The sequence below is a fragment of the Panthera pardus genome, unplaced genomic scaffold (assembly GCF_024362965.1).
Source record: "Panthera pardus isolate Hobbes unplaced genomic scaffold, ASM2436296v1 HiC_scaffold_18, whole genome shotgun sequence".
Taxonomy (NCBI): domain Eukaryota; kingdom Metazoa; phylum Chordata; class Mammalia; order Carnivora; family Felidae; genus Panthera; species Panthera pardus.
The window spans coordinates 15,819,399-15,840,928 of NW_026526743.1; the positions used below are offsets into that span (position 1 = coordinate 15,819,399).

The 21,530-nt window shown below is 50.8% G+C and overlaps 1 protein-coding gene across 6 annotated transcripts in view; it reads right to left on the minus strand.

Annotated features, from left to right (window-relative positions):
• SIPA1L3 (signal induced proliferation associated 1 like 3) overlaps nt 1–21,530 on the minus strand; it is a 237,412-nt gene that overhangs the window by 26,417 nt on the left and 189,465 nt on the right. For all 6 annotated transcript variants that reach the window (XM_019432064.2, XM_019432058.2, XM_019432059.2 and 3 more), the window contains 2 exons: nt 15,352–15,470; nt 12,690–13,117 (listed from right to left, as the gene is read on the minus strand). In XM_019432064.2, coding sequence (XP_019287609.1) covers nt 12,690–13,117; nt 15,352–15,470 — 547 coding nt within the window. The remainder of the gene's footprint in view (nt 1–12,689; nt 13,118–15,351; nt 15,471–21,530) is intronic.

Below are 21,530 nucleotides of genomic sequence, written 5' to 3' on the forward strand. Positions count from 1 at the left end.
GAATCATCTATGCTTGGAAAACTGCTGTACTTCAGGTAAGAAAAGAGGGACTCTGTGGCATTTTAGCCTGGGGCTCCTCCCATCTGCCTGCCTAGTTCAATGAGTAAGACATTCTGCTATACCAAAATCTTTGAAATAGCATCAAGCAAACCAACACGTGTGCAATGAAAGTTTCAGAAGGAGAAGAGAGAAAAGGGCAGAAGAAAGATTTGAAGAAATAATGGCTGAAAATTCCCCCAATTTGATGAAAAAAAAAAAATCATCTACACATCTAAGAAGCTCCACAAACCCTATGAATGGTAAATACAAAGATATTCACATCCAGGGGCGAGTGGGTGGCTCAGTTGGTTGAGGGTCAGACTTTGGTTCAGGTCATGATCTCACAGCTCATGAGTTTGAGCCCCGCATCAGGCTCTGTGCTGACAGCTCAGAGCCTGGAGCCTGCTTCAGATTCTGTGTCTCCTTCTCTCTCTGCCCCTCCCCTGCTGTGCTCTCTCTCTCTCTCAAAATAAATAAACATTAAAGTTAAAAAAAAAAAAGATATTCACATCCAGAAAAAGTTCAAAGTCAAATGGTGAGATTAAAAACCTTGAAAATGTCAAGGGAAAAAGGATTCATCATATAAAGGGAAGCAACAATATAATTAACTACAGACTTCTTATTTGAAACAATGGTATGGAATGACATTTTCGAAGTGTGGAAAGAAAAAACCGCCAACCAAGAATTCTGTATCCAGTAAAACTATCCTTTACACATAAAGGCAAAATAAAAACATTCTCAGATAAAAAGACTGAGAAACTGATTGCCAGCTCATCTGCCTGGTGAGATAAAAAGAAGTCCTCAGGCTGAAAGAAAATGACTCCAGGATCGTCTGGCTGGCTCAGTTGGTGAAGTGTGCAACTCTCAGTTTTGGGGTTGTACTTTGAGCCCCAAGATGGGTGTAGAGATTACGTAAAAATAAAATCTAAAAGAAGAAGAAGGAGGAGGAGGAGGAGGAGGAGGAGGAGAAGGAGGAGGAGGAGGAGGAGGAGGAGGAGGAGGAGGAGGAGGAGGAGAAGAAGAAGAAGAAGAAGAAGAAGAAGAAGAAGAAGAAGAAGAAGAAGAAGAAGAAGAAGAAGAAGAAAACAACAGATAATGACTCCAGATGATGACCTGAATCCATATGGAGGAAATGAAGGATCCAAGAAAGTCAATTTGCAGGTTAGAATAAGACTATAGAGGGGGCGCCTGTGTGGCTTAGTCAGTTAAGCTTCTGACTTTGGCTTAGGTCATGATCTCGCAGTCTGAGGGTTCAAGCTCTGTGTCAGGCTCTGTGCTGACAGTTGAAATCCTGGAGCCTGCTTTGGATTCTGTGTTTCCCTCTCTCTGCCCCTCCCCTGCTTGTGCTCGGTCTTTCTGTCTCTATCTCAAAAGATAAACATTAAAAAAAATTTTTTTTAAAGACTATAGATTTATGTTTTATTTCTTCTCTAACTTCCTTAAAGATAGAAGATTATAAAAGGCAACAACAGCAACACTATATTGTTGGGCTTATAACAAATGTAGATTTAATAAAATGACAAATATAGCACAAAAGAGGGGGAAAGGAATGTGGCTATACTGGAGAAAAGTTTCTATATTTTATTGAAATTAAGTTACTAAATCTTTTTTTTTAAACAATAAAGTCTTTTTTTTTTTTTTTTTTCTTTTTTTTTCAACGTTTTTTATTTATTTTTGGGACAGAGAGAGACAGAGCATGAACGGGGGAGGGGCAGAGAGAGAGGGAGACACAGAATCAGAAACAGGCTCCAGGCTCCGAGCCATCAGCCCAGAGCCTGACGCGGGGCTCGAACCCACAGACCGCGAGATCGTGACCTGGCTGAAGTCGGACGCTTAACCGACTGCGCCACCCAGGCGCCCCTTTTTTTTTTTTTTTTTTTTAATGCTTACTTATTTTTGAGAGAGAGCGTGCATGCACGCTGAGGGGAGGGAGGCGCATGGGCAGAGAAGGAGACAGAGAATCCCAAGCAGCTCTGCACTGTCAGCATACAGCCTGATGCCAAGCTCGAACTCATAAACCGTGAGATCATGACCTGACCTGACATCAAGAGCTGGATGCTTACCCAACTGAGCCACCCAGGCGTCCCAAGTTACTAAATTTGAATTACACTGTTAAGATGCATATTATAAGAATTTGGGAAAAATAGCTGAAAAAAGCAGGAGGAATCCAAACAGTACACTAATATACATTATTTAACATGAAGAGTGGCAGTAAAGGAAGAACAGAGCAAGAAAGGTAGTGAACATATAGAAAATGGCAAAACAGGGAATGTAAATGCAATAATTACCAATGATTTCTCTAAATGTGAATGTTTCAATGGCCAAATCAAAAGGTAGAGATGTCAGACTGGATTTAAAAAAAGCAGGCTCTCAGGGGAGCCTGGGTGGCTTCAGATTCTGTGTCTCCCTCTCTCTCTGCCCCTCCTCCACTTGTGTGTGCGTGCGCGCGCTCTCTCTCTCTCAAAAGTAAATAAACGTTAAAAAAAATGTTTTTCTTTTAAAACAAGCAAGCTCTGACTAGATATGCTTTCTATGATTTAGCAACATCTATTCATGTGGCCACAGCTGCAAACTGGTGTGTGTGGGGGGGTGTCCAGGGAGCCATGGAGTGTATAACACCAGGAAGGGATGGCAGGGTGACCAGGGAGCCTCCCCAGGGAGGCGAGGGCATCTGAGCTGAGAAGTGAAGGATGAGTGGCGGTGGTTTAACATCTGACCTCTCAGAAATCCGTGTGACAGAAAAGCCTGTCCAAGTACTTGTAGGCACACACAAGGATGTTCACTGCCAACACTGTATGTAATCAAGTTAGAGGTGCCTGGATGGCTCTGTGGGAGGCTTGTTCGACTCTCGATCTTGGGGCCATGAGTTCAAGCCCCACTACTTAACACAATAAAAACTTAAAAAAAAAACCAAAACAGTAAATTAGACCCGGCCTGAATATCTTTTTTTTTTTTTTTTTTTTAATGTTTTATTTATTCTTGAGAGAGAGAGACGGACAGCATGAGCAGGGGAGGAGCAGAGCAAGAGAGGGACACAGAATCTGAAATAGGCTCCAGGCTCTGAGCTGTCAGCACAGAGCTCGATGCGGGCTCGCATTCACAGACTGTGAGATCATGACCTAAGCCAAAGTCAGATGCCCGACTGAGCCATCCAGGCGCCCCAGGCCTGAACATCTTTTAACAAGGGATTAACAGATGTTCCAAGTACCCCCATATGATCAAAACCTATGCAGCCAATTCAAAGAGTAAGGTAGGTTTGTTTATGAACGAGGACAGATGTCTGAGTACAAGGCACAGTACAAAGCATGACTCTGTTCTTCCTTTTTTTACATACACAGTTACACTGTATTATTATTGAGTTTTTTTTGTTTTGTCTTTTTTACAAAAAGGAACCATACAGTTTTTCCCTAACTGTGGGCCATTAAATCATTTGAGTGGCTCCTGACCATTATTAAGGGGGAAAAGGCCCCCAAACCAAACAGACTGGAATAAAAAACATCAGTAAGGGTAAGTGCTTTGTGAAGCTTCATTCTGGACATCCGTTGGGGGGTTGTAAATGTAAAATGCTTTCCCTGTTTCGGGTAATGATCAAAAATGTTTGAAAGAGGGGCGCACGGGTGGTTCTATCAGTTGAGCGTTTGACTTTGACTCAGATCATGATCTTGTGGCTCGTGAGTTCGAGCCCCACGTCAGGCTCTGTGCTGTTAGCTCGGAGCCTGGAGCCTGCTCCAGATTCTGTGTCTCCCTTTCTCTCTGCCCCTCCCCCGCTTGCACTCTGTCTCTTCCTCTCTCTCAAAAAATAAACATTAAAAAACATTTTTTAAAAATGTTTGAAAGAACTGGGCTGCTGCAGGTTTAGAGAAAAATCTCGGGGAGGAGTTTACACTAACTGATTATCTCTGGAGGTAGTAATGATGTGTTCAGAATAAAAGTCAAATGAAACCGTACAAATGGCACAGAGCACAGAGGTGCCGCCTGACACCTCAGTCTCTCCCTGCAACCAAGACCCATCCTTTCTTCTTCTTCAACAGGGAGCTGTGCGCACACAAGCACACGTGTGTGAGAGGGAGTGTGTATCCTTCCCACTTTGTAAAATAAATGGCAGCAGATCATAAGCTTGCTGTGCACCCTTTCACCTTAACCGTACGTTCTGTAGCTCTCTCCGTGTCAGTCCACACGAACCCCCCTCTCTGCAATGGCCGCAGGGGGTCCATTCTATGAATAGATCACCCTAACTTTTACTTTCTACAGCACATTCCTCTACCTTGCCCTCAGGCATGTTCATTCAGCTTTTGTGAGCTGACAAAACAAGAGATGATTAAACCAGGAAGGGAAAAAGGTGAACACCCTTTGTGTCCGCCAGCCAGCCAGCTCCATCCACGGCCTCCTTCGAGATGGGCTTGCCTGGCTTCGGGTCCTGCAGCAGACCTTTTGGGTGTCAGCCTAATCCCCCCTCAACCTGTAAACAGAGGCTGACTTTACTCCTCCTTTGTTTGAGGAAGGTGACCAGACACCTCGCCCAGGGGGCAAATCCTGAGTGAGGCCACTTGTCTGGGATGGGTATGGATGGGTCTGTACTGTATTTCTGCCCAGTGAGACTTTGGGGAGAGCGTATATGGGCTGTCTGCTGGGTGACTTTGGGAAAAAATTTCTTTGCTAAAAAAACAAACAGAAAACACCTGCAGAAAACATCACCTTCTCTTCCACTGGACACTGTGACTACCTGGTTGAAGGACAGCCACTTTGAGAATGAGGGGAGCCAGCGTGGAGGCTGACGGAGGCAGAACACAAAGAGGAGAAAGAACTTAGGTCTTTGAGTCAATAAATCACCCAATCCTGGCCACCCCCCTAACTTGGCATTTTGTGTTCTGTGAGATAACAGACTGCCTTCAGCCAAGCTGGAATTTTCTGTTACTTGTAGCCAAAGGCATTCCCATGACTGTCTCTGTCTTCAGCTTTGTGAGGCCTCAACACAGAACTATTACCCCCGCCACCCCGAGCGTGCTGTGTATTTTGACCCAGCCCTGAGGTGGGGCCATGAGCCCAGGTGCCCCATACGGGGTGGAGTTCTTACCCCACCCACCAATCCAGAGTGAGCATGCTTTCTTTCTGATGCACCAGCAGGAACAGGTATCCCCCTCTGGGCCTCAGCTGTGACTTGAAGACCAGAGGCACCATGGGGTGGGGTGAGAACATGGGCCGTGCTGCCCACCTGACCCGAGTTCCAATCCCAGCTCTGAGTGACACGCTGGGACCTGAGCTCGGGTCCTTCCCCCTCAGAGAGTCTCAGTTTTCTCCTCTGAGAAATGAGGCAGTGACAGCACCACTTCAAGAGGTCTTGTGTGCACTGTTAACGTGGTGTGCCCAGGGGCTAAAAGCCGGGACTTTGGGCTCAGCCAGGACTGGGGCGGGGGCATCCTGCTCGGCCATCCCACCCCCACCTCCCCCACTGGAGAGGTTATGCATTCATCTGTGTTCTGTCTTAGGGAAGCACTTAAGATTTTGTGGGAGGAAAAGGTTTTGTGGCTTACAAAAAAAGCTGAAAAACCATGGGTTGGATGGAGAAATCAGAGCTGCACTTACACTCAAGTCTTGATGGGTGGCCTAGGGTGGCTGAGCCCCTGCGCAGAAGGAAGAGTGGTGGCAGTGACAGGGCTGGCTGTGCTGAGCCTGTGAGCATGGCCAGGCCCTGCCCCAAGCATCTTCATTGAGTTGTCCTGGCAACCCCCTGAGGCAGGAACCACCACCAACCCCGTGTTTCAAGTGGGAAACCAGGCCCCAGAGAGATTAAATAACCTGCCCCCAAAATGATGCAGCTGGTAGGGATGGAGCCAGGATGCAAACCCAGTCTGGCTCAAGAGACCCCCGCTTTGAACCCCAAGCCTGTACTTTCAACAACTGCAGTCACGACAGATATGTAATACGTGCAAACAAAGCCTGGCAGCAGCTGCTATTTTTGGAGCCGGCTACGTCGCAGGCCCCGTGCTAAGTACTTTCAGTGCATGATGTAGGTTCACTGTGGCAGCCTTAGACCACAGATCCTATCATTACTCCCATTTTACAGATGAGAAAACTGAGCCTCAGAGAAACTAAGGAGCATGATGGAGATCACACGGTTGGGTCAGCTTTGGAGCTGTGATCCGGACGCAGGCAGTCAGAGGCCAGAGCCCAGGAATCCCTCACTGCTTGGCCTTAACTGCTAGACCAATCTTGCCCTCTCTCCCTAGTGCGTGGCATGACCTTGAGAGTTCAATCAGTCCCCGCGTGTGGCTGGAGTTATCGTGTAGGAGTCTCGAGTGGCCACATTCCACTCAGTGGCCTGGGAGCAGAAGTGGCAGGTCTGCAGGGAGGATACGGGATCAGAGTGATGCAGAAACCCGCCAATGCTCACCCCCTCCACCCCCACGCCCATCGCCGTAGCAGTCTCCTCCTGCCCACTCTCACTGAACACAGCCAGAGAGAGCCTGTGAACACCGAGTCAGATCGCAGCCCGCTTCTGCCCAGGACTCTCTGTGGCTCCACCTTACTCAGGGCAGAGGCAGAGTCCTCCCCTCTGCCCACAAGGCCCCACACCATCTGGCCTGCCCCTTCTGCCCTCAGCTCCTCCCACTTACTGGGCTCCAGCCAGGTGAAAGGGAAGCTGTTCCCAGACAGAAACATTTTCACCTCAGGGCCTTTGCACTGCTCCCTCCTTTCCTTTAGAGGGCTTGGGTTCCTCTCCCAGGCTGACTGTGATTCTCCCAAGTGGATCTCTGTTGTGTGTGACCCCAGTGGGTTCCAAGGCCCTCACATTACCTTTAAGAGCTGTGCCCCCAGAAGTGTATCCCAGAGACTCCCTCTTGGCACAGCCTGGGGAGGCAAAGCCACGTACTTCCTGCCTGGCTGTGTCAGCTCCACGTGGAGTGGAGAGCCTCTGAGTGCCCCTTCACAGCTCTGCAAACCCAGGGAGCTCTGAAGCGTGTGCTGCCTCAGGAGAGGGCGGGGGGCCAGGTGGCTGCCCGCCTGGGATCACTCAGCCCACTGCGGTGCCCACAGCAGGCGCTGGCGCCTGGCAGTGCGCCTGGAAGCCGGGCTCCCATGACGAATGTCTGGGGAGAGAGTCTGCGAAGTCACTGAAATCATCGATGGGCACAAGCTGCTACAGGCTGTGGCGGCTTCCATGGCGGGGCCGGAGCACGGGGAGGGACCGGATAGGTGTTTCCCTACTCGGCACGGCCCATCCCCCTGGTGGCAGTCCCTGAGTTTTGCGGGCAAACTCAATCCCTTCTACCTTTCAAACAGTCCAGAGTAATCTTTTTAAAACTAAGTCAGACTGTGCATTCACATGCCTCCCATGGCTCCCATGTCCCTCAGAATCAAATCCCAGCAGCTGACCATGGTCAGTAAGCCTGCCAGAACTGGGTTCCGGCCTACCGTGCACAACTGACCTCCTGTCACTCTCCCCTTTGCCCTGTCCGCTCCTCCCTCTCTGGCCACTTGATCATTTTTTTTTTTTAATGTTTTATTCATTTTTGAGAGACAGGCAGAGAGAGAAGGGGACAGAGGATCCGAAGCAGGCTCTGCGCTGACAGCACAGAACCCGATGCAGGGCTTGAACTCACGAACTGTGAGATCATGGCCTGAGCCGAAGTCAGACATTTAACTGACTGAGCCACCCAGGCGCACCCGCTTGGCCATTTCTTAAGCACTGCAAATGAGTTCACCTTCACTGTCGTGACATTTGCTGTTTCTTCTGCCTGGGTCAATCTCTTGCTTCCTACAAAATAACAACCTTGTAAGAGGCCTTCCTGGCCGTCCGTCCTGTTACCTAAGAGTAATGTGCCTCCTGGGCTGACCCTGCCCCAGTCTCTTCTCAAGAACCTCACCACCCTGTCTGCAGCAGCCTCCTGACACTCAGCAGTCAGCCTCGACTCTTTGCTCCCTGGCACCATCCTGGACCTGTGTCTCCCTCCCTCCTGGTGTCCTAGCAATGCCACTTTGTGATGCAGGCGTAGCTGCTCTGTCCTCTGGTCCAGACCCCTTCCTTCTCACTCATATCTCCGCCTCAGCCCTGTCCCTGAGGCTCTGCCTCCAGTCTCATCTCCAGCACTATCTTTCAAAACATAAATCCGCCTGTACTACCCTTTCTGCTGAAACCTCTCCTTGCTGCCCACAGTTCTTGGGATCGAATCCAAACTCTGTAATGTGGTGGACAGGGCCCTGCATGGTCTGGCTCCTGCTGACTTCCCCAAAAACCTCTTATCAGCTGGCCCCTCAGTTTCTACCCTTGAGCCAAGGGGCCTGTGTTCAGTGACCTAACAGCATCCGCCTTCCTCTCCACCTCAGGGCCTTTGCACATGCTACTCCTTCCCATTCATCGAGACATCCCTTTTACATCCCATCTTTCCTTTCCCCCCTTCCCCCCCCTTCTCTCTTTTTAAAAAAAAATTGTACAGGGGTGCCTGGGTGGCTCAGTCAGTTAAGTGTCTGACTCTTGGTTTCAGCTTGGGTCATGATCTCATGGTTTTGTGAGTTTGAGCCCCACATCGGGCTCCGTGCTGACGGTGCAGAGCCTGCTTGGGATTCTCTGTCTCCCTCTCCCTCTCCCTCTCTGCCCCTTGCCCACTCCTGCTTTGTCTCTGTTGAAATAAATACCTAAAAAAATTGTATAATAGCTGACACACAGAGCAGTGTACAAAGTATATGCATATAATTGAAGAAACAGTTACAAAGCAGACACCATGTGACTGCATCCTGGGTCAAGAATATATCATCAGCCCCTCGGAAACTACTCACTTGCTCCCACCTCCTTATTGTTCTTATCTTTGGCAGAAATGACCCTTCCTCATTGAACCTACCTTTGCCCCTTGGGCTAGATTAGACACTCCTTTGAGTCCTGGACCGTATCCACTCATGGATCCCAGTGGGTCTCCTCTGCTGGCTTTCCCCTAGCACAGTTCATCTATTACTTTGATCATTATTTGCTTGCTGGCTCCCCGGTACCGGGTCAGTGCCAGGACAGCAGGGGCCGTGTGTGCCCGCAGCGCCCAGCAGAGGGCCAGGCACACAATGAGCACTCGCTGTGTGAATAAACACGGGTGCTCTATTACAACGTGCTGTGCAAGCAGAGACCGGGGCAGCTATGCAGCTCGCGTGCCTGCCCTCGATAGCAGGCTGTCATTCCAGCTCAGCCCAAGGGAAGAGATAAACGAGAGCAGATGCAGAAGGCCGGTGGGGTGACCGGTGTGAGGGGCAGCGCGGGCCGGCGGCAGGTGGAGGCACATGTGGGCCTCTTGGGCTCAGGTGCTCAGCGACCAACTGGGAACTTGGTTCCCCCGCCAAGACGGGAAAGTTGTGGGAGGGCAGCCAAGTAAGGCCCACACATGGGACTTGCACACCTTCTCTATCTGGGATGCCCTGCCCTCCTAGTCCCCTGGCTCGCATCAGCCTCTTTGTTCTAGGAAAGCCTCTCACACAATGGGGTCTGGCCCTTCCTCTGGGCTCCCGCATCCCAGGTGCTTCCCTCACCTTGGCCCTGACCACTCTGGGAACAGGTGTGTCTCCCCTGTTGGACTTTGAGCCCCGAGAGGGCAGGCCTGGGGCTGTCTCAGCCATCTTGGTGTCCCCAGAACTGCCTGAAAGAGGCATGGCCCCGGAGAAACATTCTGATTTGGTTAGTTTGAGGCATACCTCTCCTCTTTTTATAACAATCCCCTGTGATTTTAATGACAGGCAGGCTCAAGGCCTACTGCCTGGTATGGTTCTAAGGGTCCTACACACAGTAGGTCATTAAATCTTTACCATATCCTTATGAGATAGGTATGTGATTTATCCCCCATTTTACAGACGAAGAAACCGAGGCCCAGAGAAGTTCAGTCATTTGCCCAAGGCCACACAGCCAAGGCAAGGCAAGAAGGAGGGCTTGAACCCTGGTGGAGGTCCATACTCTCATCTACCATGCAGATGTTTCTTTAAATCAACTCATTCAATTTTCCTCAACTTGTCCAAGACAGTATCTGTAAAAGCAGGGGATGGGCAGGTAACACCTTTCCTAATACTCATTAAAGCAAACATTTATCTGTTAAAAAAAACAAAAACAAAAACATTTTCCTCCTATACCACCCAAATCACCTCGAGCACCCCATTTTGGGAAATGCTGTTCCATGCCAGAGCCTGGTTGCCTAGGAGAAAACTTCAGGAAGCAGCTTAATGAGTAGATAAGAATGATTTGCAATTAGCATCAATTGTCTGTATGCAAATTAAAGCTCCCAACCGCTGGGCCCTCTTTTGTAGTGGGCTCCTCTCCCATTTTATTCCCTTCATTCCTGGGTTCAGCAAATCTTTCTGTCAGACACAGGGTAATTTTATACCCACTCCCTGCTTCAGCCACAGTCTTCTCCTCAGAGCCGCTGCCTTTATATCGCAGATTTCAAAACCCTACGGTTACTCAGATTTACGAACACAGGCCTATGTCCAGTACAGGGACTAGCGGAGCTGAGACCTGGGACCCCGCGGCACCCAGGATTCTCCTGGTGCAGAGTCCCTCTAGGTGAGTGCACTTTGACAGGTGTCTCAGTGATGGCCTAATTGTCGTCTGTCTCCCTCAGCGGATGATGGGCTGAGATGAGGGGCTGGGGGGGGCCTCATCTGAATTTGCTCATTATTTCACCCCGGCTCCCACCCTAGTGTCTGTGACACAACAGGTCCCTAAGAAATATCTGTGAGTGAAACGAAGGGATAAATAAGGAATGAAAGAGCTGTTCCAGAGTCTGTGAGTTTCACTGATTAAGAACCACCTGTCTAGGGAGATGGGCTGAGCCAGAGACTAAACCCACTGGGCCGCACACCCTCTCCATCCTCACCCTTCTGGGCCCCTGACCAGGGCAAGGGGAGGTACCCACACAACGCAGGCACCCTCAAACACGGCAGTTTCCAAACCGGTCAGAGAACCACTGCTAAATCATGAGACCACTGAAGGAGGTATTGAGCTGCATTCACATTTTGAACAGACTAGACTACATCAAAGTGCTTCACACACGGTTAGGCTGAGTACTGTTTGGGTCACTTTTGCTTCGCCTTTTTTTTTTTTTTTTTAAACACAGATATTTCTGCATAGACACAGACAGAAGTGCACTGTAGGCTGCGGTCAAGGTCTGAGGCCACTGCCTGGGTGCATGGGTCCTGTGTGGTCTGCGTGGACAGAGGCCGTAGTTTGAGGACTGGCAAAGGCCTGAGGAAACCAAAGGGGACGAGGACTCCCTATGGGGTCCCGGGCTGGCCCCTGCTCAGGGGCAGTCAGGGAATGGAGAAGGAAGGCTGTGGCCTTTGGGGTCTGCACTGGGGACTGCAGCACTGTGACCCCTGCCTGGGCTGCAGACCTGTGAGGGGCACGTGCTCCAGGCTGAGCTTGGCGACTTGCCGAACGGTTTTCCACCTCAGTGCGCTCTTCAGAGAGACATTTCATGGCTTTCATAAGGTGCCCAGAGTGTGTGCAGTCTAGGCCCCAGACTGATGGCCCATCAATGCCAGGTCTTTCTCCCTTGGTCCCCTGCCTGCCTCTCCACCAGTGGTCCTCAAAGGATGGTCCCCGGACCAGCAGCATCACCATCTACCAGGAACTTAAAAGAATGCATATTCTCAGGCCGTGCTCTGACCTATTGAATCAGAAACTCCGAGTGGGGTCCTGCAATCTGTGCTGAAGAGCCCTCTAGGGGACTGTGTGGAGACCACTGCCCTTCGCTGTGTTGGCTAGAGGGTTAAGCTGTGATTTCTCAGCCTTCCTTGTGACTCGCTCTGTTCAAAGGGCTCTGGGAAAGCTGTTGCTTTCTTCCTGGAAAGGGAACTAGGAGAAGCCATCTTCCTCTGTTTTTTGGGCCCATTCCCCCCAGGGGCACCACAGCCATCTGGAGACAAGGGAGCCGCAGCCAGTATGGTAAGAATGGTGGAAGAGGAAGACACAGGATGCCAGGCCTTGAGGCCCTCCCTGAGCTGCTGTACTAGCTTGGCTCTGCCCTCTGTGGAGTTCTCATCGGGGGACTGTTAAAGCTCCGTCTGTTTAAGCTACTGTGGCTCAGGGGTGCCTGCGTGGCTCAGTCGGTTAAGCGTCCGACTTCGGCTCAGGTCATGATCTCACACTGCCCGAGTTCGAGCCCCGCGTCGAGCTCTGTGCTGACAGCTCAGAGCCTGGAGCCTGTTTCAGATTCTGTGTCTTGTCTCCCTCTCTCTCTGCCCCTCCCCCGCTCATGCTCTGTCTCTGAAAAATGAATAAACCTTAAAAAAAAATTTTTTTTTTTAAAAGCTACTGTGGGTCAGATTTCCTGTTACCTCCAGCCGAATGCATGCCTAACACATACAGTCTGTGACCTCCAGAAAGCATAAAACCACTTGTCTTAGCAGAGAGAGAGGGAAAGAGAGAGGGTCAGAGTAAACCAGAGGCAGATGAAACAGCCAGCCAGGGGTTTCCTTCCCTCTACCCAGGGTACTAGAAGGTGAATGATGGGCAGTAGTGGGTGGTCCATGAGGCTCCCAACTCTGTAAGCAAACTAGTGTGTAAGCACATCCATCTGCAAGCAGCATGCTTGTAGGGAGGGGAACCCCCCTGTCAGGACTGTGGGGGAAGCAGAAGGCGGTCAGAACTGCTTGGAGGACCGGGGTGAAGAGCAGTGTCTTACCTAGGCTGCCTTGGTGGGTCACGGCTACCCCCCGCCAGGCCTGTAGGGGTGCTGGAGCCTGAGGAGTACAATTTCGGTCGGTAGCCCTTGTTCTGACCGGCAACCGCAGGGGCTGGCGAGACCTCCCGCCGTCTGTCTGCGTGGTGGGACCGCGTGGCGGCCTCCCGTCCGCCGCCGCAAAGGCCCATGCTTCCCGGGGGCTTGTGTGGCTTGGGCTGCCGAGGCACCTTGGCCAGGGACACGCAGCTGGGGCTGGAGGTGTAGAGGGTGGTGTCGATGCCGCTGTCACTAGAGCCACCCTTGGAGAGGGGATCTTGCTCCGGCTCCAGGGGGTCCAGGGGGTCAAACCAGCGGTCGTCGCTGTGGCTGCTGGATGCGTTGCTGGAGAGGGTGTTGCTGCTGGAATGACTGGAGTACTGAGGTTCTCCCTGGAAGGCAAGAGAAGTGTCATCCATAGAGTCCACAGTGGGGGCCAACCTTCCCTCCCTGGGTCCTCCCCACACCCAAGCTCTGGCTCCCCTGCTTTTGAGCGTGTTACCTCAGACAAGTGACGTAGCTCTCCTGTGCCTCAGTTTCCACACCTGTGAAGCTGGGTTGTTGATAACCCTGCCTCATGGGCTTGTTCAGAGGGAGGCGTGACAGTATGCGTGTGACGTGCTGTCCACAGCTCAAGCTCAATGCATACAAAGCTGAGCTCCTGACCTTCCTTCCCGGATCCCTCTTCCCCGCCCCAATAAAGGCCCCTCCAGCCTTTCGGCTGCCCCACACAAGAGGCTTGGAGTCAGCCGGGACCTGCTGTTGCTCTCGCACCTGTGTGCAGCCCAACAGCAAATCCTGTGGCCTGCATCGTCAAGAGATCTAGGACCTGCCACTTCTCCACCTCCACGGCTCCACCGCGGGCCTGTCACCACCACCTCCCACTGTACCTACCATGGCAGCAGCCTCCTCCCTGGTCCTCCTGCCCCATCCCCGTCTCCCACTCACCTCTGCCCCCGGTTTGCCTATATGCAGCCAGAGGGAGGCTGTGAACACTTGCCCCATTTCATGTCCCTTCCCTGCTCAGAACCTTCCTGTGGCTCCATTTTACTCATGGGAAGAGCCAGAGTCCTCACCCTGAGGCTCTGTGCAGTCTGGTCCCACGTCCTGCCCTCTAACTCCATCTGCCCCCTCCCTTCTGATCACTGTGCTCTGAGCAGGGCCTTGGCACTTGCTATTGCTTCTGCCTGGAAGGCTCTTCCCTCAGGTATCTTCATGGACTGCCCCTTACTTCATTCAAGGCCTCCTCACAAGGCCTTCACTGACCACCTCACCCTAAAGCAGTAGTGCTTGACAGTCTTTGCCCTGACCTCTGCCTTGGTTATCCTTCACAGCAAACACCAGTTCCTGGTGTTATGGAATGCATCTGTTTATCTGCTTACTGCTTGCTGCCCACACTGGGGTGTCAGCTTTGGGAGCACCTGGGCACATCTGTCCACTTCATCACTGTGGTCCCAGGGCCTGGCACATCGAATGCACCCATCAAATTCCCACCTTATGAAGGGATGCAAAGAGACTGCCAAGTGCTCACCAAAACGACCTCCTTTCTCCGGGGCACTCGGGACTACATTTCCCAGCTTCCCTTGCGCCGAGGTGTGGCCTCGTGATGGAGTGCTGGCCAATGCAATACAAGTGGAAACGATTCATACCATTTCCAGGCCTGGGCTATAGAGACTTCGCACACCAACCCCTCTTTCTCCCACCCCTACCTGCCAGAAACAGGCAAGGACCCAGCAGAGGGCTCTGAGGCCCTGAGGGACGGCAGAGCCACAAGGGATAGGGAGCCTGGGTTCCAGAATCACCATGTGGAAAGCTTGCTCACTGAATATCCACACCCAACTGTGTTATACGAGAGGGAAACAAACTTCTACTGTGTGAGGTCACTGAGATTTAGGGACCATCTGTTAGAGCAGTTAGCTCACTGCCACAGGCTGACCGCTGGTGCGCCTCTCCCAGTGTGATGGCATTAGGGGAGGTGATTAGGTTATGAGGGTAGAGCCCCCGTGAATAGGATTATAAAATCCCTATACATATTTACATATTTATACCCCTATATGTAGTTATCCATTCCTCGTGAGTGGGATTATTAAATCCACATACATACATTTACATCCTTACACAAGAGACCCCAGAGAGCTAGCTCCCTCATCCCTTCCACCACACGAAGTGAGAAGGAGGCCATCTATGAACCAGGAAGTGGGTCTTCACCAGACACTGAATCTGCCTGAGCCTTGATCTTGGACTTCCCGGCCTCAGAACTGTGAGAAGGAAATTTCTGTTGTCAGTCACCCAGTCTATGGTATTTTGTTACAGCAGCCTGAGCTGGTGAAGACACTGACCATGACCAGTGTAATCGTAGGGAAACTGTGGCACAAGGAGGCAAAGGGATTTGCTGGCGATGACTTGGCTGGTGAGGGCTAGAGCTGGCTGTGCGTTTGTCTGGCTCTAGACCAAGCAGTTGGCCCCTCTGCTGGAGTGGATGGCAAAGGAGAAGGATGTGCTCACGTATGGCATTCAGAGGCCCACACCCAGGTGACACTGTCAGACCCACAGTGGTCAGGGAAGTGAAGTAGCCAGCTTCGCAGTCCTGGCTCCCCAGGATTAAGCAGGTGGGGCCCAGACTCACTTTGGAATGCCTGTTGGGGGAATCTTTGCCTGCTGCGTCCTGCCTGGAGGTGTGCTTGCTCCCGCTGCTTCCCGCCATGGCTGAGAGCCGGGCCTGGGCGGGCACATGCCACAAAGGCTCTGCAGGAAGACAGGAGACACATCAGCGGTTAGAGGTGACTCAGGCCCTGGCCTGAGTCCACCTGATGAATCTGGCCCTAAAAATGGTCCCACCCCTCTGCCAGCTTGTCTGCCCAGCTCATATAGCACCATGACCCCATCAAGTTATGTCTTGGGGAATAACAACACTCAGTGATGAAATATTTACTAAGCACTTACTATGTGCTAGACCCCAGTCTAGTGCTTTACAAGGGTTAATTCACTGAAGCCTTAGGACCATCCTCTGTCAACATCCTCAAGGAAGGTTGAGCACATTTTCATCCTTACTGGCCATCTGGATTTTCTATTTTGTAAATTACTTGTTCCTATCTTTTTCCCATTTTTCTTTTTTTTTCTCTTTCTCTTTTTCATTTTTATTTATTTTAGAGAGAGACAGAGCACACACAAGTGAGGGAGAGGGGGCAGAGAAAGAATCTTAAGCGGGCTCCACACTCAGTGTGGAGTCCAATGTGGGGCTCAATTCCACAACCCTGAGATTATGACCTGAGTTGAAATCAAGAGTCGGACACTCAACCGACTGAGCCACCCGGGTGCCCTCTTTTCCCGTTTTTCCATAGGATTGACTTCTATCTTATTGGCGAGCAGGGTTCTTTATATATGCAAGGTAGCAATCCTTTGCTGGTTAAATGTGCATAACTTATTTTGGTAAACAAAAATGCAGTCACACTAAGCACTGTTCTACAATTTGATTTTTTACTTTACAGCATACTTATACTTGCTTTTCCCTTTACATCCTTGTAATACATCTTCACGTAACTGAACATAAAGTTGTCTTTTTTTTTTTTTTTTCAACATTTTTTTTTATTTTATTTTTGGGACAGAGAGAGACAGAGCATGAACGGGGGAGGGGCAGAGAGAGAGGGAGACACAGAATCGGAAACAGGCTCCAGGCTCCGAGCCATCAGCCCAGAGCCTGACGTGGGGCTCGAACTCACGGACCGCGAGATCGTGACCTGGCTGAAGTCGGATGCTTAGCCAACTGCGCCACCCAGGCGCCCCAAAGTTGTCTTATTTTTAACGGCTGTACAGTATTCCATCATGTTGAACGGACATCATTTCCTCAACCATGAACATGTAGGCTATTTTCAATTCTTCCTTACAACAACGTTTGGGTGGCTCTCCCTCTACATGCGTCCCTGAGCAAGAGTGGGATTGTGTTGGGACGGAACTCCACAACTGGAGTTGCTGCTTCAAAGGTGAAACAGGTTTAAAATCGTGATGGTCGGTATGGGTGTAAATTAGTCTAAACTTCCAGGTAGTCGAGGTGCCTGAACTTAGCAACTGACCTAAAAAACAAAACAAAAAAGAAATAAACAACCCCCAAAACCCTCTAGTGGAGGGCTAGTTACTACCTATCAAACACAAATGCACTAACAGAGGACAGAGGAACCATGGTGGTCTAACCCCAAGGCCCACACTTTTGATCACTTCTGTATTTAAAATAATTACAGCAGGGATGCCTGGGTGGCGCAGTTGGTTAAGCACCCAACTCTTGATCTCAGCTCAGGTCATGATCTCACGGTTCGTGAGTTCAAGCCCCACATTGCGTTCTTCGCTGATGGTGCGGAGCCTGCTTGGGATTCTATGTCTCCTTCTCCCTGCCCCTTACCTGCTTGTGCACTTTCTCTCTCAAAATAAATAAATAAACTTTAAAAAAATTAAAAAAAAAATAATTACAATAACGGTGCCTATTAAACACATGTTCTGTGTCAGGTATTACTAAAACTGCTTTGCACACATCATCTTGCTGTGTCCTCCAAGGAATACTGTGAGGTGGCTATCAGTACCCCTTCCAAAAGGTGACGAACGTCAAAACTCAAGAGAATTCAAGTAGCTGGTCCAATGTCACACAGAGAGGGCCTGAGACCTGTGTGTGCCGTCCACATCTGCACTCTCTCTCTGTGCTTCCCCAGCAATGACACCACTGGCATCGGTGGGGAGCATGTGTTTGAGAAGCAGGACTTGCCATTCTCTTAATGATGGGTTGGGGCCTATGCTGAGGGCTGGGCAGCTGTGACCTCACTGGACCCTCAAACCATGCTGGAAGGAGAGACACTTAGGATGTCCGCCACAGAGGAGGGACCTGAAGCTGGGACAGATGAGGTCACTGCCAAGGTCACACGGCTGACTCTGAACTTCCCACAAGGCCTGTTGGAGCCTGAGCTCACTACTACACGCTGGGCCCATGTTCCCCTGGGGAAGGCTCCTGCTCTGCGTGGGCTGGGCAGGACACTCAGGGCCACCACAGAAAGCAGCCTGGTTGGAAAGTCCACGTGGTGGCGGGGAGGCTGCCCACACTTCATCTGTCTACTCTACCTCTGGAGATGGTTTTCCTCTTTGGAGCATCCCACAGGCCCGGAAGTATTAGTTTCTGGGAGGTGGCCAGATCATGCTGGAAACCACGTTTCTAGAGAGAGCCAAGCCTGTGACAGCCATAGCCAGCCTTAAGTACCACCTATGACACTGGTGGCTTCCATTTTTCTGTCCCTGGCCCGGACCTCTCCCGACTTCAGACCTTTGCCGTATAGATGGCTACCTCACAACGCCTCCTCTGGGGTGGCTACCAGGCACCTCCTGCTGAACATGGCCAAGACCAACTGCTTATCTTCCCCCAAACCTGCATCACTCACTGTCTTTCCTGCTCAGTCCATGTGGTTCGATCCTTTCAGCTGCTCAGGGCAGAAACCTGGTATCAACCTTGTCTCCTCTCTCTCATATCCATGTAGAGGATTAGGAAGTGCCATCAACTCTACCTTTAAATGACTGTATCTAGAACCTGCCCATCCCTACCACCCCTGTACCTATCCTGCAAGAATCGGCAGTCAGAGGGACCCTGTGAACACCCAGGTCCCATTCCTCCTTCGCTCAGAAGGACGGAGCTCCTGTCCCACTCTGAGCGAAGGACAAAGTCTTCCCCACATGCTCTGGCCCCGTCCCCTCTCTGACCTCATCCTCCACTACTTCTCCAGCCACACGGCCTCCTTACTGTTCCTCCTACGCTCACTGCTATCTCAGGGTCTTTGATTATTCTCCTTCCCTGGAATGTTCTCTTCCCAACATTTTTCTATCCTCACCTGAATGTAGTTTGCTCAGAGATTCCCCCAAACCCTGTCCATCTGTCTCAGCACTGTGTTACAGTTTCCACTTGATATTCAGCCTTAACAGTGATCATTCATCACTGTGTGCCCATCTACTGTCCGTCTCTCCACCAGACTGTGGGCTCCAAGAAGGCAGGGAACGTGCCCGTCTGGCTCACACTGTGGTGCCCAGTGTGGTGTTTATCATTAGCGATAGGTCAAATGAACAGTGGGATGGAGGACCAGGTCCCTTCCCCTCCCGCGCTGCCTCAGGGTCCTCAGTTCTGTCCTTAACAGGCCCTGATATTGAGCCCTTCACTGGGTCTCTGAATGGCCCCTGGTAACCTTCTGGCTCTCCTGATGGAATGATCTCCTTTGTCATACCAGGCAGGTGACAGACATGAATTTGGTTGTGAGAGATGTGCTACAACTGTGGCCAAGCACAGACTCGGGCAGCTGGTGACTCAGGGGCCTCCTTCCCAACCTGGGTGCTCTCAAGCTTGAGAAATACTCACACTCTGTGGGTGAGGGGCTGTGGGTGGTGTTTGTGGACGGTGGGGGCTGAGGGGTCCTAGCACCCAATAGGCTTTGGTTCAATCGCAATTATGCCTCTCACCAGCAGGGACCTTGGACAAGTGACAACCTTCCTATGCCTCATCTAAAAAAATGTTTATTTTTGAGAGAGAAAGAAAGAGAGATAGAGAGAGAGAGAGAGAGAGGGAAAGAGAGAACATGCATGCGCATGCAGGGCAGGGGCAGAGAGAGGGGCACAGGGGATCTGAAGCAGGCTCCATGCTGACAGCAGAGAGCCTGATGCGGGGCTGGAACTCACAAACTGTGAGATCATGACCTGAGCCAAAGTCAGACGCTTAACTGACTGAGCCACCCAGGCGCCCCTCACCTTCCTCATTTCTAAAATGGGCCAGTAAAAAGTACCCACTCTGTCACATTCCTGAGATGATTAAATGTGAAGTAAGAGGGCATGGAGAGTACCCAGTATAGCGCCGGGTGTATAACAAGCATGCAAAACTGTCCTGCTGTTACTATGATTACATCATATGATCAGGGCTGGGTGAATCCCCATGTCTTGTCACAGTGCCCGATTCTCCACCATGAATTACCTTGTCTGGGTCTTGAGCACATTCTAGGTTTCATGATGACCTCTTTCTTTTTTTTAATGTTTATTTATTTATTTTGAGAGAGAGAGAATCCAAGGAGGCTCCTCACTGTCAGCATAGAGCCCAAAATGGGGCTTGAATTCATGAACCATGAGATCACGACCTGAGATGCAACCAAGACTTGGACACTTAACCAACTGAGCCATCAGGCGCCCCTAGGCTTCATGATGATTTCTAATCACAGACTGCCCTGATTTCTTTGTGTGTGTGTGTGTGTGTGTGTGTGTGTGTGTGTGTAGCGGGGGGGGGGGGGTGGGTAGTGGTGTTAAGTCAACTTATAACAAGGTCCCAAGGAAGTAAGGGGGGAGCCAAGCCCTAGGGGACGGAAGAGAGAAGAGAAAGACAATGGTGAGTTTCTGTGACACCTTGTTTGGGTGAACGTTGGAAAAATTTCCTCTCCATTTTACACTTTGGTGTAATGAAATTGCCAAGCAACACTTTTCTTTTTCTGAACTGGGTGGGGAAGGAAAGATGCAAATCTGTCTGTTGTGGAGAAGAGCACAGGGCTGCAGGCAGTGGCTGGCAGGATCGGGTGTGTGGAGGAGAGAAGCCAGCCATGTCTGCAGGCCCCGGAGGCAGCAGAAGGGAGCGAAGTCGGGATGGCGACCTACTTGCCTGAAGTACAACTGTTTTCCCTGGTTTAAGGGAACCATAGGGCTGGGGGGGCCGAGAAATTGCCCAGGCCGCTACTCCTGGGACACACAACCTCTTCCCTGTCCCACCATGCCTGAGGGAGCTGGCGACTCTGACACGGTCAGCCCCTGGAGCTGCCTGGAAAGCTGACCTGGAAATTCTCGACTATCTCTCTAAGAGGACAGCTCCATGTCTCCCCGCCTCCAATGTCAATGCTCTTTTACACTTCATTCCTTTCCTTTCTTTTGAACCCACCCATTCATCGGGTAGTTCTCAGACTTCCAAGGGGGGACAAGTTTGTTATGTGAAATTCTACTTCAAATATTCCACAAAGTGTACATGCCCACAATTAATCATACATAGGAAGATAAACAGATCAGAAGATGCTCAGTCTTATCAGGCACCAGAAAATGCAAATTAAAACCACAATGTGACACCACTATGCGTCCACCAAAGGTTGGTGAGGATACGGAGCGGCCACACCTCTCCTCTGTCACGGGAGGGAGTGTGAAATGGCTTGTCACTCTGAGCAAAGGCGTGGCAGCTTTGCATGAAGTTAAACATGTGATCTAACAATTCCACTTGCAGGCATATACCCGGCGGAAGTGTGAGCGTGTGTTCAGCACAGACCGGTATGAGAACACTCCCAACAGCACTAGTCTAAGCAGCCCCAAGCTGGAAGCCACCCAAATGTCCATCAGTGCCAGAACGGAGTAATACGTTGTGGGTCATTTGAACAACGGAGAACGACTCAGAAATTGCACTGCCTCCCACAGCCGTGTGGCTGACTCTCAATAACATGGTACTGAGCGACAGAAGCCAGACGTGCACACAAAACGCATCAAGCCAGCAGGAGTATTTCATATACATGAAATTCATAATGAGGCAAAACGAAGTCTGGCTGTGAGAAGCAGGGCAGGGATGGCCTTTGGGGGTGCTGACTGGGAGGGGCCTGCGGGGCTTTCGGAGGCTGGCCATGTTCAGCCTTTTACCCTAGGTGTGGGACGTGGGTGTGTTCACTTTGTGACCTGTTATCATGCTGGACACTCATGATCTGGCTCTTTTCTCAGCATGTGCTGCACATCTAACAGTGAGAAAAGAGCACAGGAGGGTTTATGTAATGAAAAGCCTCA